This window comes from Mirounga leonina, unplaced genomic scaffold, assembly GCF_011800145.1.
Source record: "Mirounga leonina isolate KUSES-001 unplaced genomic scaffold, KU_Mleo_1.0 Mir_114, whole genome shotgun sequence".
Taxonomy (NCBI): Eukaryota; Metazoa; Chordata; class Mammalia; order Carnivora; family Phocidae; genus Mirounga; species Mirounga leonina.
The window spans coordinates 45990205-46016085 of record NW_023270265.1 but is presented as its reverse complement, the minus strand read 5'-3'; the positions used below and the strand labels follow the sequence as shown (position 1 = coordinate 46016085).

Genomic DNA, 25881 nt, shown 5'->3' with positions numbered 1-25881 from the left:
GTGTAACAAATAAGGCAAGAAAAAGAAATAATAGACTTAACATTTGGAAATAAAGAAGCAGAACTGTCATAGTGCTCAGATGACATTGCCATGTCCTTAACAACATCCAAAGGAATCCCAGACTATTAGAATTAATGAATGAATTAGTGAAGTAGCTGGCTATAAAATCAACATACAAAAAGCATTTGTATTTCTACATACTAGCAACAAACAAGGAGAAAATAATATTTAAAGTAATATCATTTATAAAATCATCAAAAACATCAGCTACTTAGGAGTAAATTCAGCAAAAGATAAGTAATATAAGGCCTAAATAAATAGAGGAATATACCATGTTTATGGATTAGGAGACTTAATATTGAAATATCTTGATTCCCTTAAAACTGACCTTATATATTTAGTGCCATCTCAATTAAAATCCAAAGATCCTTGTTTTGGAAATTGACGAGGTGATTCTAAAATTTATATGGGAACACAAAGGGCCAGGAATAGTCCAGGGAACTGTGAAAAGCAAAAACAAAATAGGAAAATGTACACTACCAGATATAAAGACTTACTATAAGGCTATAGAAATCAAGACAGGATGGGTTTAGCACCGATAGGAAATAGCCCAATGGAAGAGAATAGAGCATCAAGAAACATGCCTACCACATGATCTATAGCAAATGTGTCACTGATGTGCTGTAGAAAAATAATCATATAAATGGTTCTAGGTCACTTGAAAGCCCTTATAGAAAAAAATGTATCTTGACCCCTACCTACACCATATAATAGTCAACTCTTTGTGGGCTACAGATCTAAATTAAAAGGTAAAGCAATAAAGCTTTTAGAAGAATGCCTAGGAGAATATCTTTATGATCTTGGAGTAGGCAAAAATGTATTGAAAAGGGCACAAATACTGAAAACTGTAAAGAAAACAAAGGTTAATTGGCCTATGTAAAGATTAAGATGTTCTGTTTATTAAAAAATACCACAAAGATGGGGTGCCTGGGTGGCTCATTCGATTTGGTGTCTGCCTTCAGCTCAGGTCATGATCTCAGGGTCTTGGGGTTGAGCCCCACATCGGGCTCCCTGCTCAGCGGGGAGTCTGCTTCTCCCTCTACTCCTACCTCCACATGTGCATGCTCTCTCTCTCTGTCTTTCTGTCAAATAAATAAATAAAATTTAAAAAAGGATACCACAAAGAGAATGAAAAAGAGGATGCAAACTGGAGAAGATATTAGCAATCCATATACTCAACAAAAAACTCCTGTCTAGAATATATAAAGAGCTCTTACAAATCAAAATAAGAAAGACAATTTAATTAAAAAGGGGGGAAATTTTGAATAAGCATTTCACAGAAGATGATATTCAGATGCCCAATAAACATACAACGTGTCAAACTTCATTAGCCATCCAGGACATTAAAATAAAAATCACCACGAAATAACAGGGCACACCCATCAGAATAGCTAAAATGAAAAAGGAAGAAAATACCGAGTGTTGACAGGAATGTGGAGCAACCAGAACTCTCATACATTGCTTGTTTGAGTGTTAGTAGTTAGTTACTTTGGAAAGCCAGTACTGCTGAACACATCTGTATCCTGGGACCCTATGATCACACCAAACAGAATTTTGTATAAATTCACCACCAGATACATACAAGAATATTCATAGAACCGCTTTTCATAACAGCCCAATCTGGAAACTACTCAGATGCTCATTAGTAGTAAAATGGACCAAGTGTCCATTCTTTGAGTGGAATACTAGACAGCAATGAGAATGAAAAAAATCATAATATGGGCAACAGTATGAATTGTCAAAGACAAAACTAAGCCTGAGACAAAATGAACAAAGGCTGTTTCTGCATAAACCTGTGGCAGGAGGACCTCTGCCATCACTTTCAATTCAGCAGGAGCAGTAGAAAGGTGGTAGAAAGGAGAGTTTGTTAGAGTAAATGGGAGTAAATGGGAGACACTAAGGTCATCTCTGGTTTTCAAACGTTCTGTTAAGGCAGAAATTTTGGAAGTAGAGGAGCCTTTCTAATTGGTCTTGAGGTACTTCTGACCATGCTTGGTGGACTGCAAGGGGGCCAGCCCCCTATTGCTTGGCAGAGGAAGTTTCACTCCCATCAAATGGTCTGCATAGCCCACCCAGCCCCGTTTGTCCTGCCTTGTCCCTCGCTCTGCCCTCCAGGAACACCAGCTTCCTTTTGCATCCTCCAAAGTGCCATGATCTCTTCTTCCTCCATCTATGAGATGCTTCAACTCCAGTGGGAGATAAATACACTATCAGATAATTCTAGAAAGGGGTATAAAATTATAAGTGGAACTAAACTATGAAAGAAAGGAACATATAGGAAAAGAAATTGGCTAAAATGGAGAATTAGACCTGCCTTATCTGATAAGGTTTGAGGTCTGAATGATTTAGGGGCAGACAGGCTGGGAGAGGAGGAAGATGAAAACAGTATGTGCAAAGGCCCTGAGACAAGAGAGTATAATCATTATCAGGAATTGAAAGAAAGAGCCCAGAAAACAAAAGGTAAGCAAGAGTCTTACAGAATGTGTTGAGGATTTTGGTCTTACTACCAGAGAGGAGTGGTATTTTAAGCAGGTGGTGACATGATAATACTTCATTAGAAAAACCAGTCTCTAACTGCAGGATAGATTGGGAGGCAGCTTAAATGCCAGGAGACCAATTAGAGGGACCTGCAGCAGTCCTGGCCCGAGAGAATGGGCTGGGGTGGTGGCAGTGAAGATGGAAGGGGTTGGGTAGATTCCAGAAAAATGTGGGAGGTGACATTGACAGAATTTGGTGATGGTCTCAATGGAGGTGGGGGGGGGTGCAGAGAAAGTGGGGTATCATGGAGGATCCTGGGATTTTGTTCCCCTGGGGGGATGCCAGTACCTTTTCTGAGGCAGGAGCTCGGTCTGGCCCAGGTCGGGATGGAGAGCAGGAGCCATGCACCCATCGGTTGGGGTGGGGTAAATATGAGATGTTGCTGGGACATGAGAAGTGGCAAGAGGTCAATCAGACAGAGCGAGGGACGGATGTCTGCAGTCCAGAGTGGAGGTCAGAACCACGTAAACAGTTAATTGCCCTTCAAACCTAAGTAGTGGATTTGTCCACGTTTAAGTTTGAGAAATTATTTGATTTTCATTTCTTTGGTTTTTTTTCTCCCCCTTTCTTTGGACAGCTTATTTTAATTTTTCTTTCTACCCCTCTCTTATTGTGTGTTTCTCTTGACCGAGAGGCTTCCTAAGGCTATCACCTCCATCTCTGCGGGTGGGATGGGCCCCCAGCTCGGCAGGCTGCCTTGCCAGATCACCGTGGGGCGTCACAGGCACACAGACCAACGGACCGCAAAAGGGACTGCAGTTGCAAGGTCTTTAGAGATTATTTGAATGTGGGACACAGGTTGGTATTTGGGGTGAGGATATTTTCCAGTGCAGAGGACATGTGCTGTGCCTAGGGGCCGTTCAGAAGGCGCGCTTGATGCATCTCGGTCTGCAGGTGCGGGCTCAGCCTTCACCCTCCCAGGGGGAACATGTTGTTTGACAGCTTCCAGCATCTGGCGGGGATTCAGACAAAGCTGGTAGGGAGGAGAGAGAAGAGAGGAGGCTCGAGGGGAGGGTTTGTTTCCAAGCATCTATTAAAGCACCTAGGAATGTGCTCGCTTCGGCAGCACATATACTAAAGCACCTAGGAATAATTTTCACAAGTCAGATGAACCAGAATGAAGAAAAGCAGCTCATCTTTCTAAATGAACTTTACTAGGCTGTGCTGATTCAGAAACTCAGAACCGTATTGGGATATATCTGGATCCTGAATCCAAGGAGATTTCACAGTAGGAAAAGAAGGACTCCAAGTGCTTCAGCTGGCAGAATGTTCTAAAGGATTACTGAATTGGTGTTTCGTTCCAGTATTTTTAAAAAGGATGATGCTCCGAAAGGATCTTCTATATTGGTTAACAGTTAATGTTATGAACAGCTGAGGCTGAGAGACCAAAATGTGTTTTCCCCATGTTTTTTTGATATGGCCTATCAGATTGACCCCCACTCTGGGAAGTCCATTCATGGCTGTTGTCACCTCAGTGATTTCTCTGCAGCAGGACATGATGGTGGGCCTGGCGTTGGGCCCAGCTAGTGCTGGATTATCACTGGGGGCGGGGGGATTGTCTGCATGGCTGTGACAGCCAAGGAGAAGCCCAGTGTCTCCTAGACAGGCAAGCTGTTATTTTTTTGGTTGGTGGCATCTCGTTTCTTATGTTCCCAAATCATTTTCCAAATGAAATTTCTAGACCAACTGCAATTTTTACTGAGGTTACTTTTCTGCATGGAACTCTATTCCCGTGTGCGATGTAAATATAAAGAAATATGTAAGTGTCTGTAGATCTTTATGTGTGACCAGCGTGCAGGACTTACTTGGTACCACGCACTGTCCTAAGTGTTTAAGGAGTATTAAACCACCGAACGCTCACGTTAATCCTTTAAGCTTGGTGCTTTTAGGATCCTCATTTTATGGATGAATCAACAGTGACATAGTTTGGGTCAGTTAGCTGGCCAACGCCACAGGGAGGGTGAGCAGTGGGGCCAGGCCGTGAACCAATGTTGTCCACTGCTGGGACCGACCAATGACCCTTGAACAACGCAAGGGTTAGGGGCACTGACACCCTGTACAGTTGAAAATCTGTGTATAACTTTTGACTCTCCAAAATCATAAGGAGAGAAAACACATTTATAGTACTGTCCTGTATTTATCAAGAAAAATCCACGTGTGAGTGGACCCTTGTAGTTCAAACCCGTGTTGTTCAGGGGTCCGCTGTTCTTCCTTATTGCTGCACCTCTACATTGAAGAGGTGAACGTTTTAAAGATTTATTTATTTATTTATTTATTTGAGAGAGAGAGCGAGAGAGAGAGGCAGGGGGTGTGTGTGTGGGAGGGGCAGAGGGAGAGGGAGAGAGAGTCTTAAGCAGATTCTGCGCTGAGCGCAGCTCGATCCCATGACCCCGAGATCATGACCTGAACCGAAACCAAGAGTTGGATGCTCAGCTGACTGAGCCACCCAGGCGCCCCAAAGGTGAACATTTTAAAATGTGTAGTTCCAATGATGTTTTATTTTCTTTTAGGAGTGACTGGGTGACCTCCTACAAGGTTATGGTGAGCAATGACAGCCATACATGGGTCACTGTTAAGAACGGATCTGGAGACATGGTGAGTTTCGTGTTCCCTCTGTCCATGCCCTTGGTGTCTGGCTATGTGGGTCCCTGCAAAGAGAGGCAATGTGTGCCCCATCGGTATCTGCTGATGCTGTGTCGGCTCAAACTGATGATGGATAATGTCCCCCTCCTCCCTGCCCCGCTTCCATGCCCGGAAGCTCAGCGCCAAGTGGCCCATGTAGAGCTAATGTGAAATTCTGAGCTGCTGGGATGCGGTTTCTTCCACGATCCACCTTGCGGGTGGCAGCCTTGGGGGACACGTGACACAGGAAATATGCCTGCGCCCCTCACAGCTACGCGGGTGCAACAGTTCTCCAACTTCCTTTAATAATCCATCTTTCCACTCCATGATGCGCTCCAGATTAGCCAGTTCTGATGATCATGTCACCCTCTTTGTCAGGTTCTCAAGCACATCCTTCCTCCCATGGTATCCAGAATCTTCCACAATCTGATGGCATCTCTGCTTTTAACCTTCTCTCTCTTTCTTACCCCCTGCACACACTTCCCCTGTGTTCCAGGAAAAGAGGGCCAGTTGCTCTGTTCCTTCTGAAGCCCACCTCTGGGCTTCTCCAGTCATTCCTGCTGCTTGTCTCTAGAATCCCTCCCATCCCACAGATCTAAATAGTTTTCCTTCAAGGCCAATTCAAATACCACCTGCTCCCTAAAGCTCTGCCTGGTCCTTTTCTTCTTCTGAAATCCCAGAGCTCTGTGGCTATCCCTGTGCCATGGTACTAATAGACTTTACCCAGATTATCAAAGTATTCCCTCCTCCTCCTCTCTCCGCCACCCCGGTAGATGGGGGCTTCCTGAGGGCAGGGTCCATGCCTGATTCATTTCTCTTTTCCCCTCAATGCCCTGCACACAGTGGGTGCTCCTCAGTGAAATCTTATGGAATGAGTGAATTACCCTTTATCCCTTGATAATCGAGCTCTAAAAGATTCGCCTTTTTCCCCCTTGTGCCTAAGTAGATATTTGAAGGAAACAGTGAAAAGGAGATCCCTGTCCTCAACGAGCTGCCCGTCCCCATGGTGGCCCGCTACATCCGCATCAATCCACGGTCCTGGTTCGACAACGGGAGCATCTGTATGAGGATGGAGATCCTTGGCTGTCCACTGCCAGGTGAGCCTGCCCTTCCCAACTTGCTGCAGGGGTTTGCTGGTAGAGAACAGGTGCCTGGCCAGGGTGACTGCAAACTAAGCAATCTTGTACTCCTGTAAAAAAAAAAAAAAAAGAGATAGTACATCTATTGCAGAATATTTCGAAAACCTAGCTGAGCAGAAAGAAAATAAATAAAAACCTCCCCTAATCCCACTCGGAAACGCCATGAATATTTGGGGGTACCAAAGTGAGGTGCCAACTGTGGTCGTGCCTCCTGGGATTTTAAGATGATGCACGTTTCAGGGCTGAAAATTCACTCAACGCTACCACTCAGAAGCAAGCAAAAAAAAAAAAAATTAGAGAAAATTTTTCATAGCATATTTAATTATCCTTGAGTGCTCCCACTACTTGGAGTAGAGGAGGTGGCAGAAGTTCATTTTAAATGTGACCACATACACAATCTCTTTCTGTTGAAGTCGCTTTGCTTGGGTGCCTGGGTCTTTGGGTAAATGCCTCTTTATTTCCCGCAGCTTATTTTCATATGATGGTATCTGGGTGTGACCTCAGGGGGGCAGGAAGAAGGGGGCTTGAGTTCACGTGTGTGTCCTCTGGATCCCAGCTGGTGTCTGCTCTGGACAGGCTGATCTGGCCTGGCTCATGGCTGGCTTGGTCTGGCCTTTCAAAATCTGTGAGTTTGTGCCCATATGGAACCTGCAGATGGCAACCCCTTCATCCCGCCCGGGCATCTTCAGGGCAGGAAGCTAGCTCCTAGCACATTCCTAAGCCTCTTCATTAGGGCCTATAGGAATTTCCACATCCCTGTCCACCCACAGTCCATCCCTAGGAACAAGGAACACGGCTTTGGGTTATAGCTTTCCTTACCACTCTTGTCTAGTGGGAGAGTGAGGCCTTGCTACTTTTGGAGTTTGCCCAGCTCTGATGCTCTCAGGAATCACTGTAGCCATCAGGCTATTTCTGTAGCCATCAACCCCCCTCCCCCACTGTGAACTTACATTTCTTGCTTTTCAAAGCACATTTAATATCATTTATTGCTTTTCTCTCAATCCGTAATATCCAAGTTCTTGCTTTGCCAAGTATGATTTTTTAGAACACAAACTCTGTATTGGTGAGAAAGATGGGTCTATCTGCCTACCTACTCACGCTCACACCAGGCAGATTCTTTGTTATATATTTGGACTTACTAGCTTGTGAAAACTTTTTTTAATGTCATTAAAACTATTAGAGACCATCTGTCTTGTGGGTGCATTTATCTAGTCTATAGACAAAAATCCTGTTTTTAATCTGTCTTACAGTGGAAAGTTCAGTTTTTTCCAATATTTTGGTTCCATAAAGAACCACACGAGAAACGTCTTCGTTTCTATGTCATTGTGCACGTCAATGATTACTGTGTAAATTACAGGATTATTCAATCACAGGATGAGTGCTTACGTCAGATTATGATAAATAGGGTCCCTGGTGCAACGGGTGTGTGCATTTTCAAGGCTGATCCGGAGAGGACGTTGAAGGCTGGCCTGATTTGGGACCTAGGCCTCCTTTTGTGGCTGGTTGGTGCTGGAGTGGTCCCCCCAGGTCCCCCCTGCTGCCCCCAGGGCCCGCTGGGCTTTCCAGAGCCCGGAGAGTCTGCAGACACAGACGCAGGTGGGTGTCTGAGAGGCCCTCTTTGTGCCAGGCCGGGAGACTTGCTCTCCTGTGTCACTCATCACAGCCTCCATCTGCTTGTTTGAAAGAGCAGGGTCGTGGTTTCTCTCTGTGGGCAGGAATTCATCCATTGTTGGTAAACGGCAAAGGGCACCCTGTGAGAGTCTCATGAAATAAATATTTCCCTGTGAAGTTATGCTTGGTGTGTGTGTGTGTGTTTGAAGATAGGTCCTTGGGGCAATTTAAACACAAAGACACAACAGTTACAATGTGAATTCTAGGTGAGTTTCAAGTACAGACTTGGAATGGCTCTATTTCCAACCCCAAATATTTAGGGCCATTTCTCTTCTAGAAGTTACTTAGCAGTCTGCCCAGAGGGGAACTGGCCTTTGTGCGTTCCTCCTGGCAGCAGTCACATCTAAGGGACTAGAGCAGCCCGGGGGCCCCCTCGTCCACGTGGGTAAGTGAACCTTGCTCACTGCCCTGCTGTGGGCACAGTCCCTTTGGGCAAGTTAATGAGGCCAAAGACAGAGATGACCCAACCAACTCAGCTGCTCAATCCCAAGGTGACCTTGTGGTCTAAATGCAACCTCCCAGAGTTTTTTCCTGGAACTCTTGTTTATGAAAAATTCATTTACCTTTTTCTTCTGCTTTCTTTGTTCTGTGCATACCATCTTCCTGAGAACTCTCAGTTCAGGGCAGAGGGAGGTGGTGATTCTTTTCAAGCTTTCATGAGTAATGTGTCCAGAAATTTTTGAACTGGAAAAGGAATTACTGCATGCCATGGTCTATTAATAGGATTTTTAAAGCTCAAAAGGAAAAGAAAATGGAGTGTTGTTTATGGTTACAGTTTCAGTTTTGCAAGATGAGAAAGTTCTAGCGATCTGTTTATCCACAACAGTGTGGATATACTTAACACTACTCAACTGGACCCTTGAAGATGAGGTTAGGATGGCAAATTAGATATGTATTGTACCACAATTAAAATTTTTTTAATTCAAAAAAATTTTATTATCCTTTTTTCTTTCAAAGTTACCTATTTGCACATAGTTGACACACAACGTTACATGAGTTTCAGGTGTATAGCATGGTGATTACGCTGTGCTCACCATGACTGTAGCTCCCATCTGTCACCGTAAATGCTGTTGCAGGATCAGGGACTGTGTTCCCAATGCTGTGCCTTTTATTCCTGCGCCTTATTCATTGCAGAACTGGAAGCCTGGATCTCCCGCTCCCCTTCACCCTTGTTTGTCCCCAACCCCCACCCCCTCCCCTCTAGCAACCACCGGTTTGTTCTCTGTACTCATAGGCCCGATTCTGCTTTTTGTTTGCTTGTTTATACATTTGGTTTTTTAAGATTCCACATGTGAGTGAAATCATACGGTACTTGTCTTTCTCAGTCTGACTGACTTCACTTAACGTGATACCCTCTCAGTTGTTCATTATTTAAAAAGTGAAAAAAAAAAAAAAAGTCGGGGCACCTGGGTGACTTGGTTAAGCGGCTGACTCTCGATTTTGGCTCAGGTCATGATCTCAGGGTCCTGGGATCAAGCCCCACGTCAGGCTCCACGCTCAGTGGGGAGTCTGCTTGAGATTCTCTCCCTCTCCCCCTGCCCCTCCCCACTCGTGCTCTCTCTCTGTCTCTCTCAAATAAATAAATAAAAGTATAAAGAAGTCCTCTTCCCCACATTTGAATGGACTTGCCCATTTTGGATGAACGTGAATAAAGATCTATGCATATCAGAAGCTGGGGAGAGCTTCCTAAGATACGTTTTTGTTTTTTTTTTTTTTAAAGATTTTATTTATTTATTCATGAGAGACAGAGAGACAGAGGCAGAGGGAGAAGCAGGCTCCCCACGGAGCAGGGAGCCCGATGTGGGACTCGATCCCAGGACCCTGGGATCATGACCTGAGCCGAAGGCAGACGCTTAACCAACTGAGCCACCCAGGCGCCCCATAAGATACGTTTTTAATAATGAATATTTCAGATTAAGATACATGCTGGCTGACTTCAAGGTCACAGAGTTGGTGGTTTTCAGCTATTTTGCTGTTGTAAACAATACTGCCGTGTGTGCTCTCTGTTTCTGAAAAGGGCCCCATCGCTCTGCCTGCGATTTCCCCACAGGACGACAGGAGCGTACCCAGGGGCCCGGGAAATGACTTTCAGGGCCGGGGATGGCCGTGCTTGAGCCCTGGTGCTGCTGAGCGGCTACTCCTATGAAGGTGTGATTCCGACCTCCCTGGGGAAAGCGCCACTCCTCCCGCCTGGTGTTCCCTGCCCCCGGGTCCGAGTGACTGCCCTCCATCTGCACAGGGCTGAGGTGTCTGGGGTTCTTGGATTCAACTCAGGACCTTGTGAGGAGCTGTGCGGACACCTGGGGACAGGAGCTTGTTTGTCCTGCGGCGTGGAGGCGCTGCTAAGGGCAAACGCCCCACAGTCATTCCTGTGGGTGGACCAGGACCGAGGGACACGCTGCATCTCCTTCCTTCCTCCTCATGCACATGCCCTCCCAGGCATAAATCACTGAGAAAATATTCCAATCATAAGACCACCACCTCTCTGGCTGACCTGTTTCAGCCAGCCCCACCCCCGTCTCATCAGTATGGAGAAATCAGGAGAAAGATGGGCTCCGTTGGGTTAGCAGAGCTGCAAAAGACTTCGTCAATCTAGTTGCTTTGCTACCTTCCACTTTTCTTCACAAAGCCCACAGTTTACATACCTACTCATCCCATGGAACTGGTCATTATTTTGGGCCCTGGCCTAGGTTTTTTTTTTTTTTTTTAATTTATTTGAGAGAGAGAATGAGATAGAGAGAGCATGAGAGGGGGAAGGATCAAAGGGAGAAGCAGACTCCCCGCCGAGCAGGGAGCCCGATGCGGGACTCGATCCCGGGACTCCAGGATTGTGACCTGAGCTGAAGGCAGTCGCTTAACCAACTGAGCCACCCAGGCGCCCCTGGCCTAGGTTTTGAAAAGACAGGCATCAGAACAAAAGTTGCCAGGGCCCTTAGTTTGTCTTGCTTTGCTAAGCGTGAAGTGTTCAGCCTCTTTCGGATGAAACTAGAAGCACTCATGGGAAGGGCTATGTCCCAGCTGCAGGCTGCCTTCGTTGTTACTGGTTGCCCAGGCCTTGTGTGATCTGAAAAAAAAGAGAAGAATTCATGTGCCTTTCAGGGAAGCTGGGTGCACAGAAAGGGCATGAGCTCTGGCCTAGATCAGGTTCACGGTCTCCCATCATCCCCTGGCACCTGTGGTCTTGAGTAACTTGTGGAAATGCTCTATGCCTTGCTTTTCTCGTGTCTGAAGTGGAGATAAGAGCTTCCCTGTAGAATTGGGACTAAGTGTTTCCACTCCTGTGTCGCCCTTTCCTAAAGCATCCCCGTGGGATGACTCAAGCCCTCCCTGTGTACCTATGGAAGATCCTGAGTCTCCTTTCCCCTCCTGCCCCCCGGTATTTCTGGGGCTACCTGGGGTGGTCGCCTGCACTTGCCAGGGTGTTGCTTTCTGCCTCCTGTTTCCCATGCCTTCTCCCAGCGCTGCTCCTGGTCAGCTCACGCCATCATCCCCCTTCCCCCTGGATTGGAGAGCAACAGTCTCCGCAGATGCTGATTCACATGAGGGCTGACTGCTGAGGTTTGGGGATAAAAACAGGGTTTTGCTGCACGTAACACAGAACTACACAGACCTGACAGTTAACATTTCTGTCCCTAAGACTCCTGGTCATCCCAGTGGAGGGGATCCATGGCCTGCCACCATGCTGCTGAGACTGTGTTCTCTCCGCCTAGACCTTTCCTCTGCTTCCCATTTCCTGTCTGGCTCTTGTCTTCCTCTGATTTCCTGTCTCTTGGGCTTCCGGGTTGGGGGAGGGGAGCAAGTGGGATTGAAATATCGTTTCTTTTTTAGATAGAGACCAGGAACTCCCTTCCCCTCCCTTGTCCCATCCTGGCTTGATGGAGCCTTTTGCCTTTCAAAGCCATGAGTTCCATGAGAAGGACTCTATTGCTCTCCTGGAATGCACGTGGGCTGCGTTCCTTCTTCCTTGTCATTGTTCATCTGTGCTTCCATTCCTGATGCACAGACCCCCCCAGAGGCGAAGCAAGAGCCATTTGTCGAGTGCCCTTATGTAGTCACTGCGGAACAGATGTCATTCCCCCCACTTTCCCCTTCTTCCTTCTTCTCCTGCCCTTGGTTGGACCATCGGTTCTGTGGCTAACTCATTTCTAAGGTCATCAGCCCGCATGGATGGTGGGAGGATGAGCAAGAAGATGTCTCATTTCTTCTCATCCTGGTTTTGTTTTGTCCTCTGTGTGTTTCTTGCAGGCTATGGCTGCTCTTAGGACCTGCTGGTGGGGATAAACCTCTACTTTTCCAGAAACCAGAGTGCCTACCTCTCATATCTCCTCCTTGTGCAGAGGACTCAGATTTGGGGATGAGAGAGCAGGTCACATGGGGAACCACAGATTTCCCTCCTGCCCTGGGTTCAGGAACACAGCAAGAAGCCTCCCTCTTCCTATACCAGAGTAGCTCCGTTCAGCAAGGTGGGCCGTCCTGCCCCGGTGGGCCTTTCTATCGGGCATGCCATGACTGACTGCATTGGGTTGAATAGCGTCCCCCCCCCCCCATTCTTGTCCATCGGGGACCTCGGAATGTGATCTTATTTGGAAAGAGGTGTGATCAGCTAAGATGAGGGTGGGCCCTAAATCCAATGACTGGTGTCCTTAGGAAGAGAAAAAAGAGAGACAGAGGGAGAAGGCCATATGACGAAGGGGCAGAGATTGGCTTGATGTGGCTACAAAGCCGGGGGTGGCCAGCAACTGCCAGGAGCTAGGAAGAGGCCAGGAAAGCTCCTCCCCTCAAACCTGGAGGGTGCACAGCCCCTCCCACACCTTGATTTCAGACCCCTATCCTTCAGACCTGTGAGAGGGTACATTGGCTTTAAGCTGCCTAGTTTGTGATACTTTGTTCTGGCGGCCCTAGAAAACTAGTACACTAGAGACCCAGAGATGGCATAATGTCCCATAGTTGTTCTCAGCCCCAAGGATGTGGTTGGCATTCACCACGCCCTCTGCCCTACCTTTCCGCCTTCGTTCCACCCTGGCGATAGGGCGTAGCATTGCAGCATGAAGTGGGCCCCTTCTCAGAGGTCTCCCAACCCCAGGAAGTGTTAACTTTTTCGTAAGTAGTCTTTCCTAAATAACTTGATTGGGATCTCTATCCATCTGTTCCCCCATTCATTCATTCCTCACTCCTGCATTCATACATCAAACACATAGGATGTGCCCGTTCTGAGGCAGGGCCCTGGGATTCTGGGAGAAGACAGACACCTTCGCTGCCCCCAGAGCTCTCGAGTATAACCAGGGAAGCGTGTCAGGCATCCTTACCCCGAGGGAACCCCTCTCAGTTCAGGGGGATCCAGCCTTGCTGGGTGCTGCCTGTTGTCCCTGCAACTGAGGGCAACGTGCCCTTACTGAGCTTAAATAAACTCGTGGTTTCTCTTCTTGGTCCAGCTGCTCCGTGTTGATTATTGGGGAACTGTAGAAACATCAGCACTTTCGACAACTGTCTTTTCTGGCGATGTGTCTCTGGTGGCAGAGGAGGCAGGCATCCCTTTTTTTAAAAAAAAAAAGAAACGAGGTGAAACTCGTGTAACGTCCAATGAACCATTTTCAAGATACAGGTCAGTGGTATTTGGCATATTCACAAGGTGTTGCAATCACCAGCTCTGTCTAGTGTCTGAACTTCATCGTGGACCCATAAACCCACCCACCGGGGCCCATCGAGTCATCACTTCCTGACCCCCTCCACCATCTCTGTGACCTCTAATCTCTGCCTCTATTGATCGCCTGCTCTGGATAGGAATGTCAAAGGCATCGTGAGCCCAGTGATTCTTGATTGCATGTGAGCCTCCTTTCCAGCAAAGATAGCCTCTCCTGTCCCCACTGAGCGCCCACTCCCGTCAAGCAAGGTCCCCAAAGCAAGCAAATAGCAAAGCAGAACAGTTCGAGAATCTTGATACCACCCCCCCAACTAGCCCCCCCCCCACCGGATTTCCAGGAATGCGGTTTGGTCTGGAATGATCACTGTTGTCTTGAAAAGAGCCCTGTGGAGTGAGCTGGTGTGTGTGTGTGTGTGTGTGTGTGTGTGTGTGTGTGTATGGGAAGAGCGGGTGTCCACAGCAATGAGGAGGCAGGAATGTCCCAGGTTCCTAGCAGTCTCCTAGGGCTGCCGTAAAGAGTGCCCAGACCTGGGTGGTTTGGAAGAATAGAAAGTTACTGTCTCAGTCCTGGAGGCCAGAAGTCCTATCTAGATCTAGGCGTCAGCAGGGCTGGCTCCTTCGAAGGCTGTGAGGGAGAACCTGCTCCCTCTTTCTACCCCAGCTTCTGGGGGGGTCACCTCTGGTAGTCTTTGGGTTCCCTGTCTTGTAGATGCATCACCCCATCTGTGCCCTCACCTCCGCAGAGCCTTTTCACCGCGTGCTTACCTCTGTGTCTGCACCCCCCTTGCTAGAGACACCAGGCATAATGGGTCAGGGCCCACTCTAATGACCTCACTTTAACTTGCTGACCTCTGTAGAAACCCTCTTTCCAAATAAAGTCCCATCCGGAAGTGCTACGGGTTAGGACTCCAACATATCTTTTTGGGGGGGGACATAATTCAACCCCCATAATGCATAATCAATAGACAAGTTCAGGCAAAACAGGATTTTAAAGAGCTGAGTAAGAGAAGAAAAGTCGGGGGGATGGTTTTAGGCTCCACACGCCCTGTTGGGAGTTTGTCCCTGTAACTAAGGTGTTCCGGAAGGAATCGGCTGGTGTTCAGGACATATGACGTGTGAAACCACACACTCTAAGGGAAGCAGGAGACTGATTCTTACAAGCTCCATCTGTGAGGATAAAGGCCTCACAGACTGAATCAGGACTTACGTTTCAAATGCCAGAAGCCCTATTCTAATTAGCTTATGGGGGGAGGGCTTTTGGCTCACGTAAATGAAAATTCCAGGGGTGGATCCGATTCTGACTCTGGCTTCAGGCAAGAATAGTTCTCCTACGTCAGGGTCTTCTCGGGGAGTCAGGCCTCCCCTTATGTTCATCTCACGGACAGGGAGATCAACACCCCAAACTCATTCCACCATCTGAGCAACTCCAAGAGATGGAGGCTCTCCTCTTACAGCTCTCGGAGGAAAGTCATCTGATTCCCAGCGTGGACCCTAGGATCTTGGGATCACCTCTGAGCCAGTGACTATGGGCAGAGGACACGGTTTCATGCCTGAACCTCAGTCACATACGCCTAACTGTGCATGCTAGGCAAGGCAATTTTATCTGAAACATCTGGAATAGATTCCCCTCAGGAAAAGGGGGCCTTTTGCCCACAGAAAGAGGAAGGGGCCAGCAGTTTGACTAGGTGACTGGGATTGCAGACTCTGGGCCCCAAGCGGGCCAGATTCGGTTCTTGCTCATCTCTTTACCTACACTACTAAGCTCTTAATAGGTTCTCAGTAAAACTTTATCTAATCAGAATCAGTTGATAAAGAATGATTTGCTCAAAATGTGGGCGATGGGAAGTTGTGAAGAATACTGACCTGTGGTTTGGAGATAGTTCCAGAACTTGTACCCTTATCCTTAGGCAAATTGACTAGTCTTAGGGAAGGCAGAACGTTGCCAAACGTGGAGCTCCTTTGTACTTAGGGTTCTGAGATTTTCTTCAATCCTTTTTAAGAACCTTGAAGGCATAACTTGTGTGTGAAGGCAAAGGGGCTTTAAAGAGTTTTGGAAAGAGGCCCCTGGGACTTGGGGAGTGTTGAGTAGCTCTTAGAAAACATCATATGGGTAAATGAAGTGTAAATTAATGTGAAAACTATGCTTTACCTTTGCTTTGAGACATACAGGTTTGGAAACCCAAGGGGAGGCAGCTTGTCTGTGGTCAGCCCACACTCCCAGAAGGAAAGTGCTTGAAATGTGTTTGGGGGGCCTGTGCGAAACCTGATCAGCTTCTGCTCTTTCCTGGACAAAATGGCAGCCTGCCCTCCTACTTTCTCCCTTTCAGGGATAGTCCCTGTTTCTCATGGTATTACTGGCAAATAATACTTTGGTGGATACTAAAATCTGGTTTGTTGGCGTTCAGGTCTCTCTGCGATTTTCAGCGCACTGCATGGAGCCTCAGTTCTCAAGGGTGAAGCCAGCGCAGGGGAACCCTGGCAAGGTCGGTTACGGCGGTCATGGCCGTGGCTCGGTGGCTGGAAGCTGTGTGCGGTGTGCATCCAGGGCCTCGTTCCTGCCGGCAGCATGCTCGGTACTTGAACACGGTGCTCCTCAGACTTCCGAGCCTGTGGAGTCAGCGGGGATTGTTTTTCCTGTGGGTTCTGATTCAGTAGGTCTGGACTGGGTTTACAGGCAGCCGGAGTGCTGGTCTGAGGAGCATCTTTGGTGGTGCAAAGCGGGACCCGCGGCTCCTGACACCACTCAGAGCAAACGCTCATCCCTCTGTCCCCCACCCCTGCCACTGCCTCTGGACTCCCCCTTCGAGCCTCTTGGATCAAACCCGCAGCTGCTGCAGCTTCAGCCTTGCCTACAGGGTGTCTGGGTTAGGAGAGCCCCCTGTCGGGAGCAGTATGTTCTCTCTATGTCGGGAGCTGGCCAGGATTTCTGGCTTCCTCGTCCAGTTGGAGATGCCATGGGGCTGGCAGGTCCAGGGACAGACCTCCAGATCCACTGAGTGCTCCTCCCCTTTATCCTCCTCCTCACTCTTCTTCCCCAGCCTGTCCTTTGAGGGTCCTCTCTTCTCATAATTCTGAGGCACTCAGAATTTTGTTCTCATAATTATATAATCAACAGGGCTTATATGTATTAAAGAAAAAGGTCAATTTATATGGGGAAGAGAATCAAGTCAAGAGCAGACCTCTCCTCCCAGACCCCCGAATCCCAGTCCCCATAGGTGACCAGTGTTAAGGTAGCCTGTTGGGGTCTCTGGCTTCAACAACAGAAACCCCAGCCCCCCTGGCTTAGTGAGTAAGGGACTTTGACAAGTCACGTGATTGGAAGTAGCTCCGGATGTTGGTGGGGTTCTTTCTGTCCTCTACTCCGGAGAGATTCTCGCTCCTCTGTGCCTCCCTCCCATCTGGACCAGGAAGAGTGGCCAGGGTGTGCTGGGCTCTGATTGGTTGACACCAGTCACGCTGACTCCCTGAGCTGGGATGCGAGGTCTGTTTCCTGGAAGCTTTGGGATGATTCCCAAACCACACAGTGTTTCTGTTAGGAAGGATGGAAGTGGCCTGAATGCTGGATGAGTAACAGATAGTGTGCACCATACTTCCAGAAGTTTCCATTTATGTATACGGTTGTGATATTCATTCACTGATTCATTCATTCATTCACTCATTCATTCAGTGCCAACAGTTTGCCAGGCACATAGATTATTCCAACTAATACCAACCGTGAACCAATGAGGGAAGTACCTTTCTTCCCTGTTTCCGGGTGAAGAAACTAAGGCAGAGACTGCTCCAGGGACTTATCTAAGGTCACACCGCACTTAAGTAGAAGAGTGGAGATTTGAACCAGGCGTTCTGGCTCCAGGTCCATCTCCACCACTGGCTAATTCTGACTCCTGAGATGCTTCTCGAAAGTTGGCTCTCTCACCTCTGTGCGATTGTTAGAAGCTTGAGATTGGGTTGTGTCTCCACATGAATCAGGCAACGTGGTCAGCCCTCCTAACCACCCCAGGAGGGCAGGGACTGTTTCCTGACCTTACAAGTAACCGAATTATGTGAGTGAATTCAAAACCATATTTCTATCCCTAGATCCAAATAACTATTATCACCGAAGGAACGAAATGACCACCACTGATGACCTGGATTTTAAGCACCACAACTATAAGGAAATGCGCCAGGTAAGCTCCAGAATTCTCAAAGAGCATTATATCCTGTGCCCAGAAGAACATTGTTTGGTTTTTTTTCTTTCTAGAAATTAGGATGGTGTGTTTGGGATAGGAATCTGAATGATCCTTTTGGTTTTCTGAAGCCACACTGAATGCTCGTGGTTTCTACATTGAGAATGCCTCACTGGGGTGCCAGTGACCAGAGGAAGGCTCCCTATCCAGCGAATGGTTGAAACAGAATTTGGACCCAGACTTTTCTGATTTAATAATAGTCCTTAAGATTCACTGTGGGTTTGAGTGATAACTGACTTGAGGATGTTAGTCGTAGGCAGAGTTAAAGAAGAAAAAGGATCTAGAACACCACCAGTAAAAGTAATAGCCGGAAGCCTGTATGTAGGACCTACGTTAATTTACTACATTAGCAGTGTACCTGCATCAACGTGGTCAGCCCTCCTAACCACCCCAGGAGGGCAGGGACTATTTCCTGACCTTACTGATGGGGAAGCCCAGTCACCAAGGAAATCTAGAACTCTACCCCTTGTTATTCACTCTCTGATTGTCCATCTTGGTTATGTAACAGAATCACCTGGGGAAATTTGGAAAAATATCTGTACTTGAACCTCACCTCAGGCCACTTTTTAAAGCAGAATCCTTAGCAGGAGGGCCTGGTGGTCTAAATTTTTAAAAGTTATCCCTGCATTTCTAACGTATGGCCAGGCTTCAGAACTACTGCCTGATACCTTTATAGATCTTAGGACTTTAGTGCCGTTAGGAGCAAAAGTTCATCCCAGCCGAGATCGTCCCCAGATTTAGTTACAGAAACCAAGTAATTCCGGGCGCCTGGGTGGCTCAGATGGTTAAGTGTCTGCCTTCGGCTCAGGTCATGATCTCAGGGTCCTGGGATCGAGTCCCGCATCGGGCTCCCTGCTCCTTGGGAGCCTGCTTCTCCCTCTGCCTTTCTCTCTCGCTCTGTCTCTCATGAATTAAAAAAAAAAAAAAAAATCTTTAAAAAAAAAAAAAAAGAAAGAAAGAAAGAAACCAAGTAATTCCGAGCCGTGGACAGTGTTTGGGTGAAGGGAGAAGGGACCAGCCGTTTTTGAGGACAAGCTGAAAGAACAGCTGTGCTGAGTGCTTTGCCTATAAAATCCTGTTCAGCCTTTGCCCCCAGCACGGTGCTTGGAAAGCTTGGGGGACGCTGACAAATGAGAAATCCTTGGATACCTGAGAATCTGTTTGAAGAGACAGAATGGAGAGATATCCTCACGAATGCATTTACAGAACAAGGATTCACCAAGAGCAAATTAGCAAGGCTCAAAGCAAGGGCTCATGGGTGCCGAGAGAAGGAGAAGGAGCCAGAGGCCCAGTCCAAGTGCCGGAGACATTCCTGAGGTCGGAGCAATTAGACTGAGCCCAGAGGCCTCTCTGCCTCATCCCAGGGAATCAACAAGCCCTGTTTGTCTCAATGTCATTTAATCTGAGACACTCCCACAGAGCTTCCAGACACCTGTCAGCTTAGACTTAGAGGTGGGACATGCTAGAGAAATTCTCTTGCTGTCCAGCTCTTCAGAAATCAGGATAATGTGTCTGGACCTGAGTTCTGTGAATCATCCCTGCTGCTCTGCATTCTCTGGCACTCACATGGCTCAGCTCACCCTTCCATTTCATGGAGCACTTGTGGGTTAATTCAGCTCTACTTACTGCACATCTCGGGATATCTTTGCGAGCCCAGAAACTGGGCAAATATCCACTCAGCTGGTGCGATTAATGTCAAAAGCAATGAATCTAAATGCATTTAAAATGAGCTACTGCACAGAGACTCTGGGTAGCTGGTATCTTTAAATAGTTGTTCCGTGTAGAAAATCGGGGTCTTTCCAGAAAAGGAGAACTAGTGGAGTGTACTTCATTTTCCTGGGCAGCTCTGCTCACCATCACTTGGTGATGTAAAGCCAAGGAGACAGTTGGAATGGTCAGTGCAGCCCCTGCAGGTGATGGTGGGTGACCCCAGGGCTCCGCAGACCTCAACTGGAAACCGTTCAGGGGAGCATCTATCAATCCTGAAGGGTGTTCAAGCCGGAAGTGAATTGCCATTTGGATTCCTGGCTCCTGGGGATGAAAAAGAAGCCAGCATTTTTAGCAGTTACCCGTATGGAGTCTGCTGGCTTACTATAGAAATCTACTTCAGAAAAGAAAAAATGTTAGTTTATCCTAGTATTGAGAGAGACATTTCCAACAAACAAACAAACAAACAAACAAAAAATGAGAAATAGCAGCGGAGCAGGAAGAGAGAAGAGAAAATAGAAAAACATATTGCGTGGGAAATGCTGAGAATGTGGGCAGGAACTATTTCTCGAGCACTGACTTACAAGGTGCTGTTCTGCAGGGGGCCCCCGGCGGGTAGGATGGGAAGGGAAGGGGACAGCAAAGAGCAGGTTGCGCATCATTGGTGTCAAGGGGCAGAGTGAGGCCACCCCTCCAGGAGCGCTCCAGCCTCCGTAGCATGTGTCACCATTTCTAACTGCTGGGTCACCTCTTTGTCTATATACATCTCCCTCATTTGGGACCATGAGGGCAGAGACTCTGTCACTTTGTCATAAACCCATAACGTGTAGTAGATAAATATGTACTTCCGAGCTCCTTCCAGGGGAGATATTTGGGGGATAGGAGGGAGAAGTGACCGGCCCAGTTGGCCTGGTTGGGATGGGCTTTGGATGCAGATGGGGTCGGCTATGGTCCGGGACCGTTGGCCAGCCTTGGGCAGGTGGAGACAGAAGGGAGGGCACCCCAGGCAGCAAGAGCAAAGGGATGGAAGTAGGAGCAGAATGGCATGCTTCTGGAACAGTCTGCTGGGAGAGAAGGCTTGCCTGAGTGCTGGGAGAGGCTTTGGTATAGCGTCTGAGAATCAGAGGGGGTTTATGTGGCAGAGCAGTGTTTTAGGGAGATCTGTCTGGAAGGCATGTGGGGAGTGGACTGTCGGGGATGGCCGTGGTCCCCAGGAGAGGGGCCACCAGGCCCGAAGACAGCTGAGAGAGAGGCAGTTCTGAGGAGGACTGGCTAGTCCTAGGTCTCCTGTTGGAACGAGTTGGGAGAGAGAGAGAGGGGTCTGGCATGCTTCCCAGGAGGGTGAGGTACCATCCACAAAGGGAGAAAAATAAGTGGTTTCGAGGAAAAGGTTCATGGTTTGACTTTGATTTCCAGGGCAGCGAAGGCGGGTCGGGGCACCAGGCTGTGGGGCAGCAGGCTGTGGTGCACTTGTGGGGGGCGGGGGGGCGATGGTGGCAAGAAGCCAGGGCAGGGCAGCCCACCTGCGGACCCGGACGAGCCCATCTCCTCAACCCTGGGTGCCTCCTACCACCATTCTCCCCTCCTACCCTCTGGGATTCCTTCTCCATGGGACCAGATGCAGTGCCTGTTTCTCAGGCAAATCAATAAAGCTGGTGGAAGGGGACTTTTTCTCTTCTCCCTCTGCCCTTTTTAAAAACATTTTAATTCATCGGAGAAACAATACTATGTCAACATCAAATGCAAACCCAAAGTCTAAGGTCCATCTTCCCTGAGCCCACCACCCTCAAGAATCAGCCATTTGCATTTCCCCCCATTCCTGTCCAGGGTTTCAGTCTCTACATTCACAGAATTCATTCGATTTTGATGAGAGGATGGTGATAATTTTGCCTTGCTTCCCTCAGTTAATGTTGGATCACGAGCCATTTTCCACGCTGTCGCCATAGTTGTAATTGTGATGCTGCAGAACGTCCCAGGGAGTGGATGCAGTGTGCTCTTCCCTGCTGCCTTGTGCCCTGGAGCACTGGGACATCTCCCGGCTTAGTGTCCCCGGGGAGAGGGTGAAGCCACCACAGCAAGTGCCATGTGCCTGTCATTGTAGCATCCTTTATGCAGAAGTCCCTTCTTGTATATTGCTGGAAACTGAATTGCTAGAGAAGGGCTCTGTTTCTCTCTCCTGCAGAGGAGGAGGGAAGCAGCAGAGCCTAGGATTCAGTAGATACAAGGTTGGCAAAGTGTATTCCCATCTCAGGGATGAGGAAACAGAGTCTCAGTGAGGCTCAGACTCTGCAAACCCACACGCTCTCTAGGTGATCGATCTCAACCTGGTTTCATATCACCACCCCACCCCCAGGAGGCTTTTTAGACACTTTCTTAATTATCCTCTGCCCATTATATTAAATATTAAGAGTGAGATTTTGTTGGGTAGGGCTGAGCTTTGGAGGGCCACAGAGCATTGTGATGTGTGAGACCTTTAGCCCCAGACAACCAGTTTTTGCCTCTTGGGGGGTGATGTCACCCCCACTGAGAATGCATGCTCTGAGGCCAGGAAGAAGTTGTAGTCTTTACTGTCACTTTAACCATCAAGACTGCAACTCCAATAAGACATCTTTGACTCTTTTCAGAAATAAGCATGGTGGATCACCAGCTAGGTCATTAATGGGGCTGGTGGCCACTGGGGAAACCCTTCCTGGCATTTCAGAGAGAATTTCTTTCTGTGCAGAGGGAACTGTAAAGAACCTTCAGAAAGGAGATTCCTCAAATGCCTGTGTCCTCATTCTCATGTGTGAAGGTGCTCATGACACCACAGCACACGGAGGGAATGTGGCTGGGAGGAAGACGCTAGGATGGCTGGGGTATGAAGAGGTGACTGGTGAGTCACGGCTGAGGCTATCCCATACCAAGAGATGTCTCCAGGGCTAAGTGTGCATCCAACGGAAGGTGCAGTTTGTGCTCCAGTGTCAAGGTCCTGATCTCAAACACAGGTGGCATGTTGCTCCTGCAGCTGATTGGATGGAGGAGGAGGGTAGGCATTAAGTGACAGCCAGGCTGTGTGCTGGATGGTTGTCTTTGTTGCCTAGTTAAGGATGACTCGAGGGGCTGTGTCTGCAGAACTAGTCATTGATCCGAACCAAGGCAGTGGATCATCTGCTGCTAAGGATTTGCTGAGGTTGATGGTGGTAGATGAGGATGACTGCAGTCTGTAGGGACTAGTATGTGGGACCCCAAATCAGATGGTGATTGTGCTGTGGCCATCTTCAAAAGGGTCATGGCGCGCAGCTGACAAAACGGGCAGCAGAGATGTGCTGGTGTTCATTGCTTTGCTGCACCTTCAGGGACGCAGAAGAGCCCTGAGTCCACAGCACCTGGTACCAGCTGGGTGACCCTGGGCAAATCACTCAGTGGTTCTCTGAGCCTCAGTCTCCATATCTGTAGAATGGGGACAGTCACCTCTGCCTTACTTACTTCACCTGGAGGTCATGACAGTGAAAATCAGTGAAGAAATAGAACGTGTGGCTAATGCAATAGTTGACATTATTAGTGACACTATTACTGTGTCCCTTGGGAAGATGTGGTGCTGTGCACGTGGTCCCCCTTCAATGCTGCAGCATGTATGTGTCCCCACGGTGATGGGTGTAGAAGCCGTGGTTCCCTCGCATGCTGTCTCTCCAGTGATGGCGGGTCTCTGCTTTTGCCCTGTTGCGGACGAGAGTTCCCAACAGCCCCCCCGTTCCCCTCAAGGGCAGCCTGTACTCCTGTGATCAGCAGAGCCCTCCTTACCTCCTTCGGCAGCTCGTCTCATCCCCTCAGACCAAAGCTGTCTGTCTAACGAGCTCAACTTTAAATGTAAAATTCAGGAAATAACACATGTCGAATTTCACTTCCTCGTCAAAGCCTACTTTCCCTACCTTTTCACCACATGACGCACCATTATCATGGCTTCCCTGCACCCCCTTACTTAGCATCAGTGAACTGGGTCTTCAGATGGCTCCCCTCTGTTTTGCACCGTAAGCTCCAGCAGAGTGGGAGCCGTGTCTTCCCTCAGCCTGACACACCAAAGATGCTCATTAAATTATGAGAAAAAAATTGATACTCGGTAATAAATATTTATTTAGGCAGGGTTATGGAGAGCAAAGACTCAATCTGTCCCTTAAAAGATCTGTAGTCTTGGGGCGCCTGGGTGGCTCATTTGGTGAAGCATCTGCCTTTGGCTCAGGTCATGGTCCCAGGGTGCTGGGATCGAGCCCCGCATCAGGGTCCTGCTCGGCGGGGAGTCTGCTTCTCCCTCTCCCTCTGCTGCTCCCCCTGCTTGTGTTCTCTCTCTCTCTCTCTGTCGCTCTCTCTGTCAAATAAATAAATATAATCTTTACAAAAAAGGATCTGTGGTCTAGCGAGGAGACAAAAATAAAACAGGAAATCACAATAAAAAGGTAAGACCACAGCCAAGGAAGGTGATAATCACAACCCGAGGAGAACATTCCAGGCATAGGAGATAGCTCTGGTATTTGGGGAGGGTGAGGGCGTGTAGGGGGGCTGTGGGAGGGGACCAGCAGGTGGCTATCTTGGGAGCTCTGTGCCTTTAGAGAACAGCCATCATTGCTTAGAGCCTTCGTTTTGTTTTTCAGCTGATGAAGGTTGTGAACGAAATGTGCCCCAACATCACCAGAATTTACAACATTGGCAAGAGCCACCAGGGCCTGAAGCTGTATGCCGTGGAGATCTCCGACCACCCTGGGGAGCATGAAGTCGGTGAGGTTATACCCCTCTGTGAGACACCTGTCCCTCCATGTCTTGTGCCTTCTTAAAGAGCCAGGAGATGGCTCACCTCTGTGAGAACATTCATGAAACAGGCCAGGTGCTGTCCACACACCACTCTCACACACAGATTCTGCAAATTCTGGTTCTGTGAAGCTCTTATCTTGTGATATAGGCTGTTGACTTATTTAAGGTAGAGATACCTTCCTTTTCTCCACATGAACCACATTTAATTCTATTCTCCAGCTCTGAGGCCAGTCACACTGACCAAAGAAGAAAGTGGCCAGAGTTGGTTAGGACTGAATCCTTTTATAGAAGAAAGTTCTGGACTTAAGTTATTAATGGCTTAAGTTAGAGGGAGGTCCCCTAATTTTTTTTTTTTTAATTTAATTCTACTTTTGAGCATTTCCTATCTTCAGCCATTTCTCATTCAGTCACTCTGGAACCTGGATTCTCCTCCGGGTCAGAGGGGCTTCTCAGGTTTTCTTTTTGGTAAATCCGCGAGTCCTTTAGAAATCCACCGATATTTAAGTCTGAGATTTGTCTGCTTCGTTCAACTCTAAATTTGTCAGTATCTCAGGAGTTCCTCCTAGGAGTTTCTTTGAAAGGGTAAGGGCTTGATCTGCAGGTAAAATCACATTTCCTTAAAAGCAGTAGCTTTGCCAGTGAGAGAAGAAGTATTGTCAGCCCATGCTGGGCACTGATAAGCCCCAACACTGGAGAAGCTGAGCTCGGAAGAGGAAAACCTCAAAGGCAGCCCCCTTACAAAATTGTGTCAGTGTTGATGTCCCCTGCTGATCTGTTTTCTGCTTCTATTTTTCCATCTTTCTGTCCTTGTAAGATTTAATAGGACCTTCTTTTGAGAAGAACGCTTGCCTCCCAGGAGAAAAATCATTGTTATGGCTTGTGTTTCATTTGTAAATTTTAAACCTTACGCACTGTGTTACTTTCTCCGTTCTTGTTAAATAAGAATAAACATGATTACCCAGGGGCTGGTATCATCTAAGAGTTTTCTACACATTTTCTTATATACCTATTTGGGAATTAAAAAAAAAAAAAAGTATAGTGATATAACTTGGGGGGCCTCTTTGAAAGAAGAGCTAGGGTAAAATTGTAAGTTGATATTACTCAGAGATTTTTTAATCCTAAATGGTAAGGGCTGTCCTGCTCGAAGCATCGATATGAACCTGTATTTTTTCCCGTCTTTGAGTAAAGGTGAGCCGGAGTTCCACTACATCGCAGGGGCCCATGGCAACGAGGTGCTGGGCCGAGAGCTGACCTTGTTCCTGATGCAGTTCCTGTGCCAAGAGTACTTGGCCCGCAACGCGCGCATCGTCCACCTGGTGGAGGAGACCCGGATTCACATCCTCCCCTCCCTCAACCCCGATGGCTACGAGAAGGCCTACGAAGGGGTAATGACGCTGTTCCTCTTGGTCAGGGCAGCCGCTAGGCCCCCGCCGCAGAGCACGCTGGGCCACGAGTCAATTTCTGTTCCGTATCACGGGCTTCCCTTTCAGTGTCT

At 48.0% G+C, this 25881-nt stretch overlaps 1 protein-coding gene across 1 annotated transcript in view; it reads left to right on the top strand.

The window, feature by feature from the left end:
* Positions 1-25881, top strand: part of CPXM2 (carboxypeptidase X, M14 family member 2) — a 131758-nt gene that overhangs the window by 85567 nt on the left and 20310 nt on the right. The window contains exons 5-9 of the mRNA XM_035030814.1: positions 5109-5193; positions 6167-6317; positions 17749-17837; positions 24230-24353; positions 25575-25771. Coding sequence (XP_034886705.1) covers positions 5109-5193; positions 6167-6317; positions 17749-17837; positions 24230-24353; positions 25575-25771 — 646 coding nt within the window. The remainder of the gene's footprint in view (positions 1-5108; positions 5194-6166; positions 6318-17748; positions 17838-24229; positions 24354-25574; positions 25772-25881) is intronic.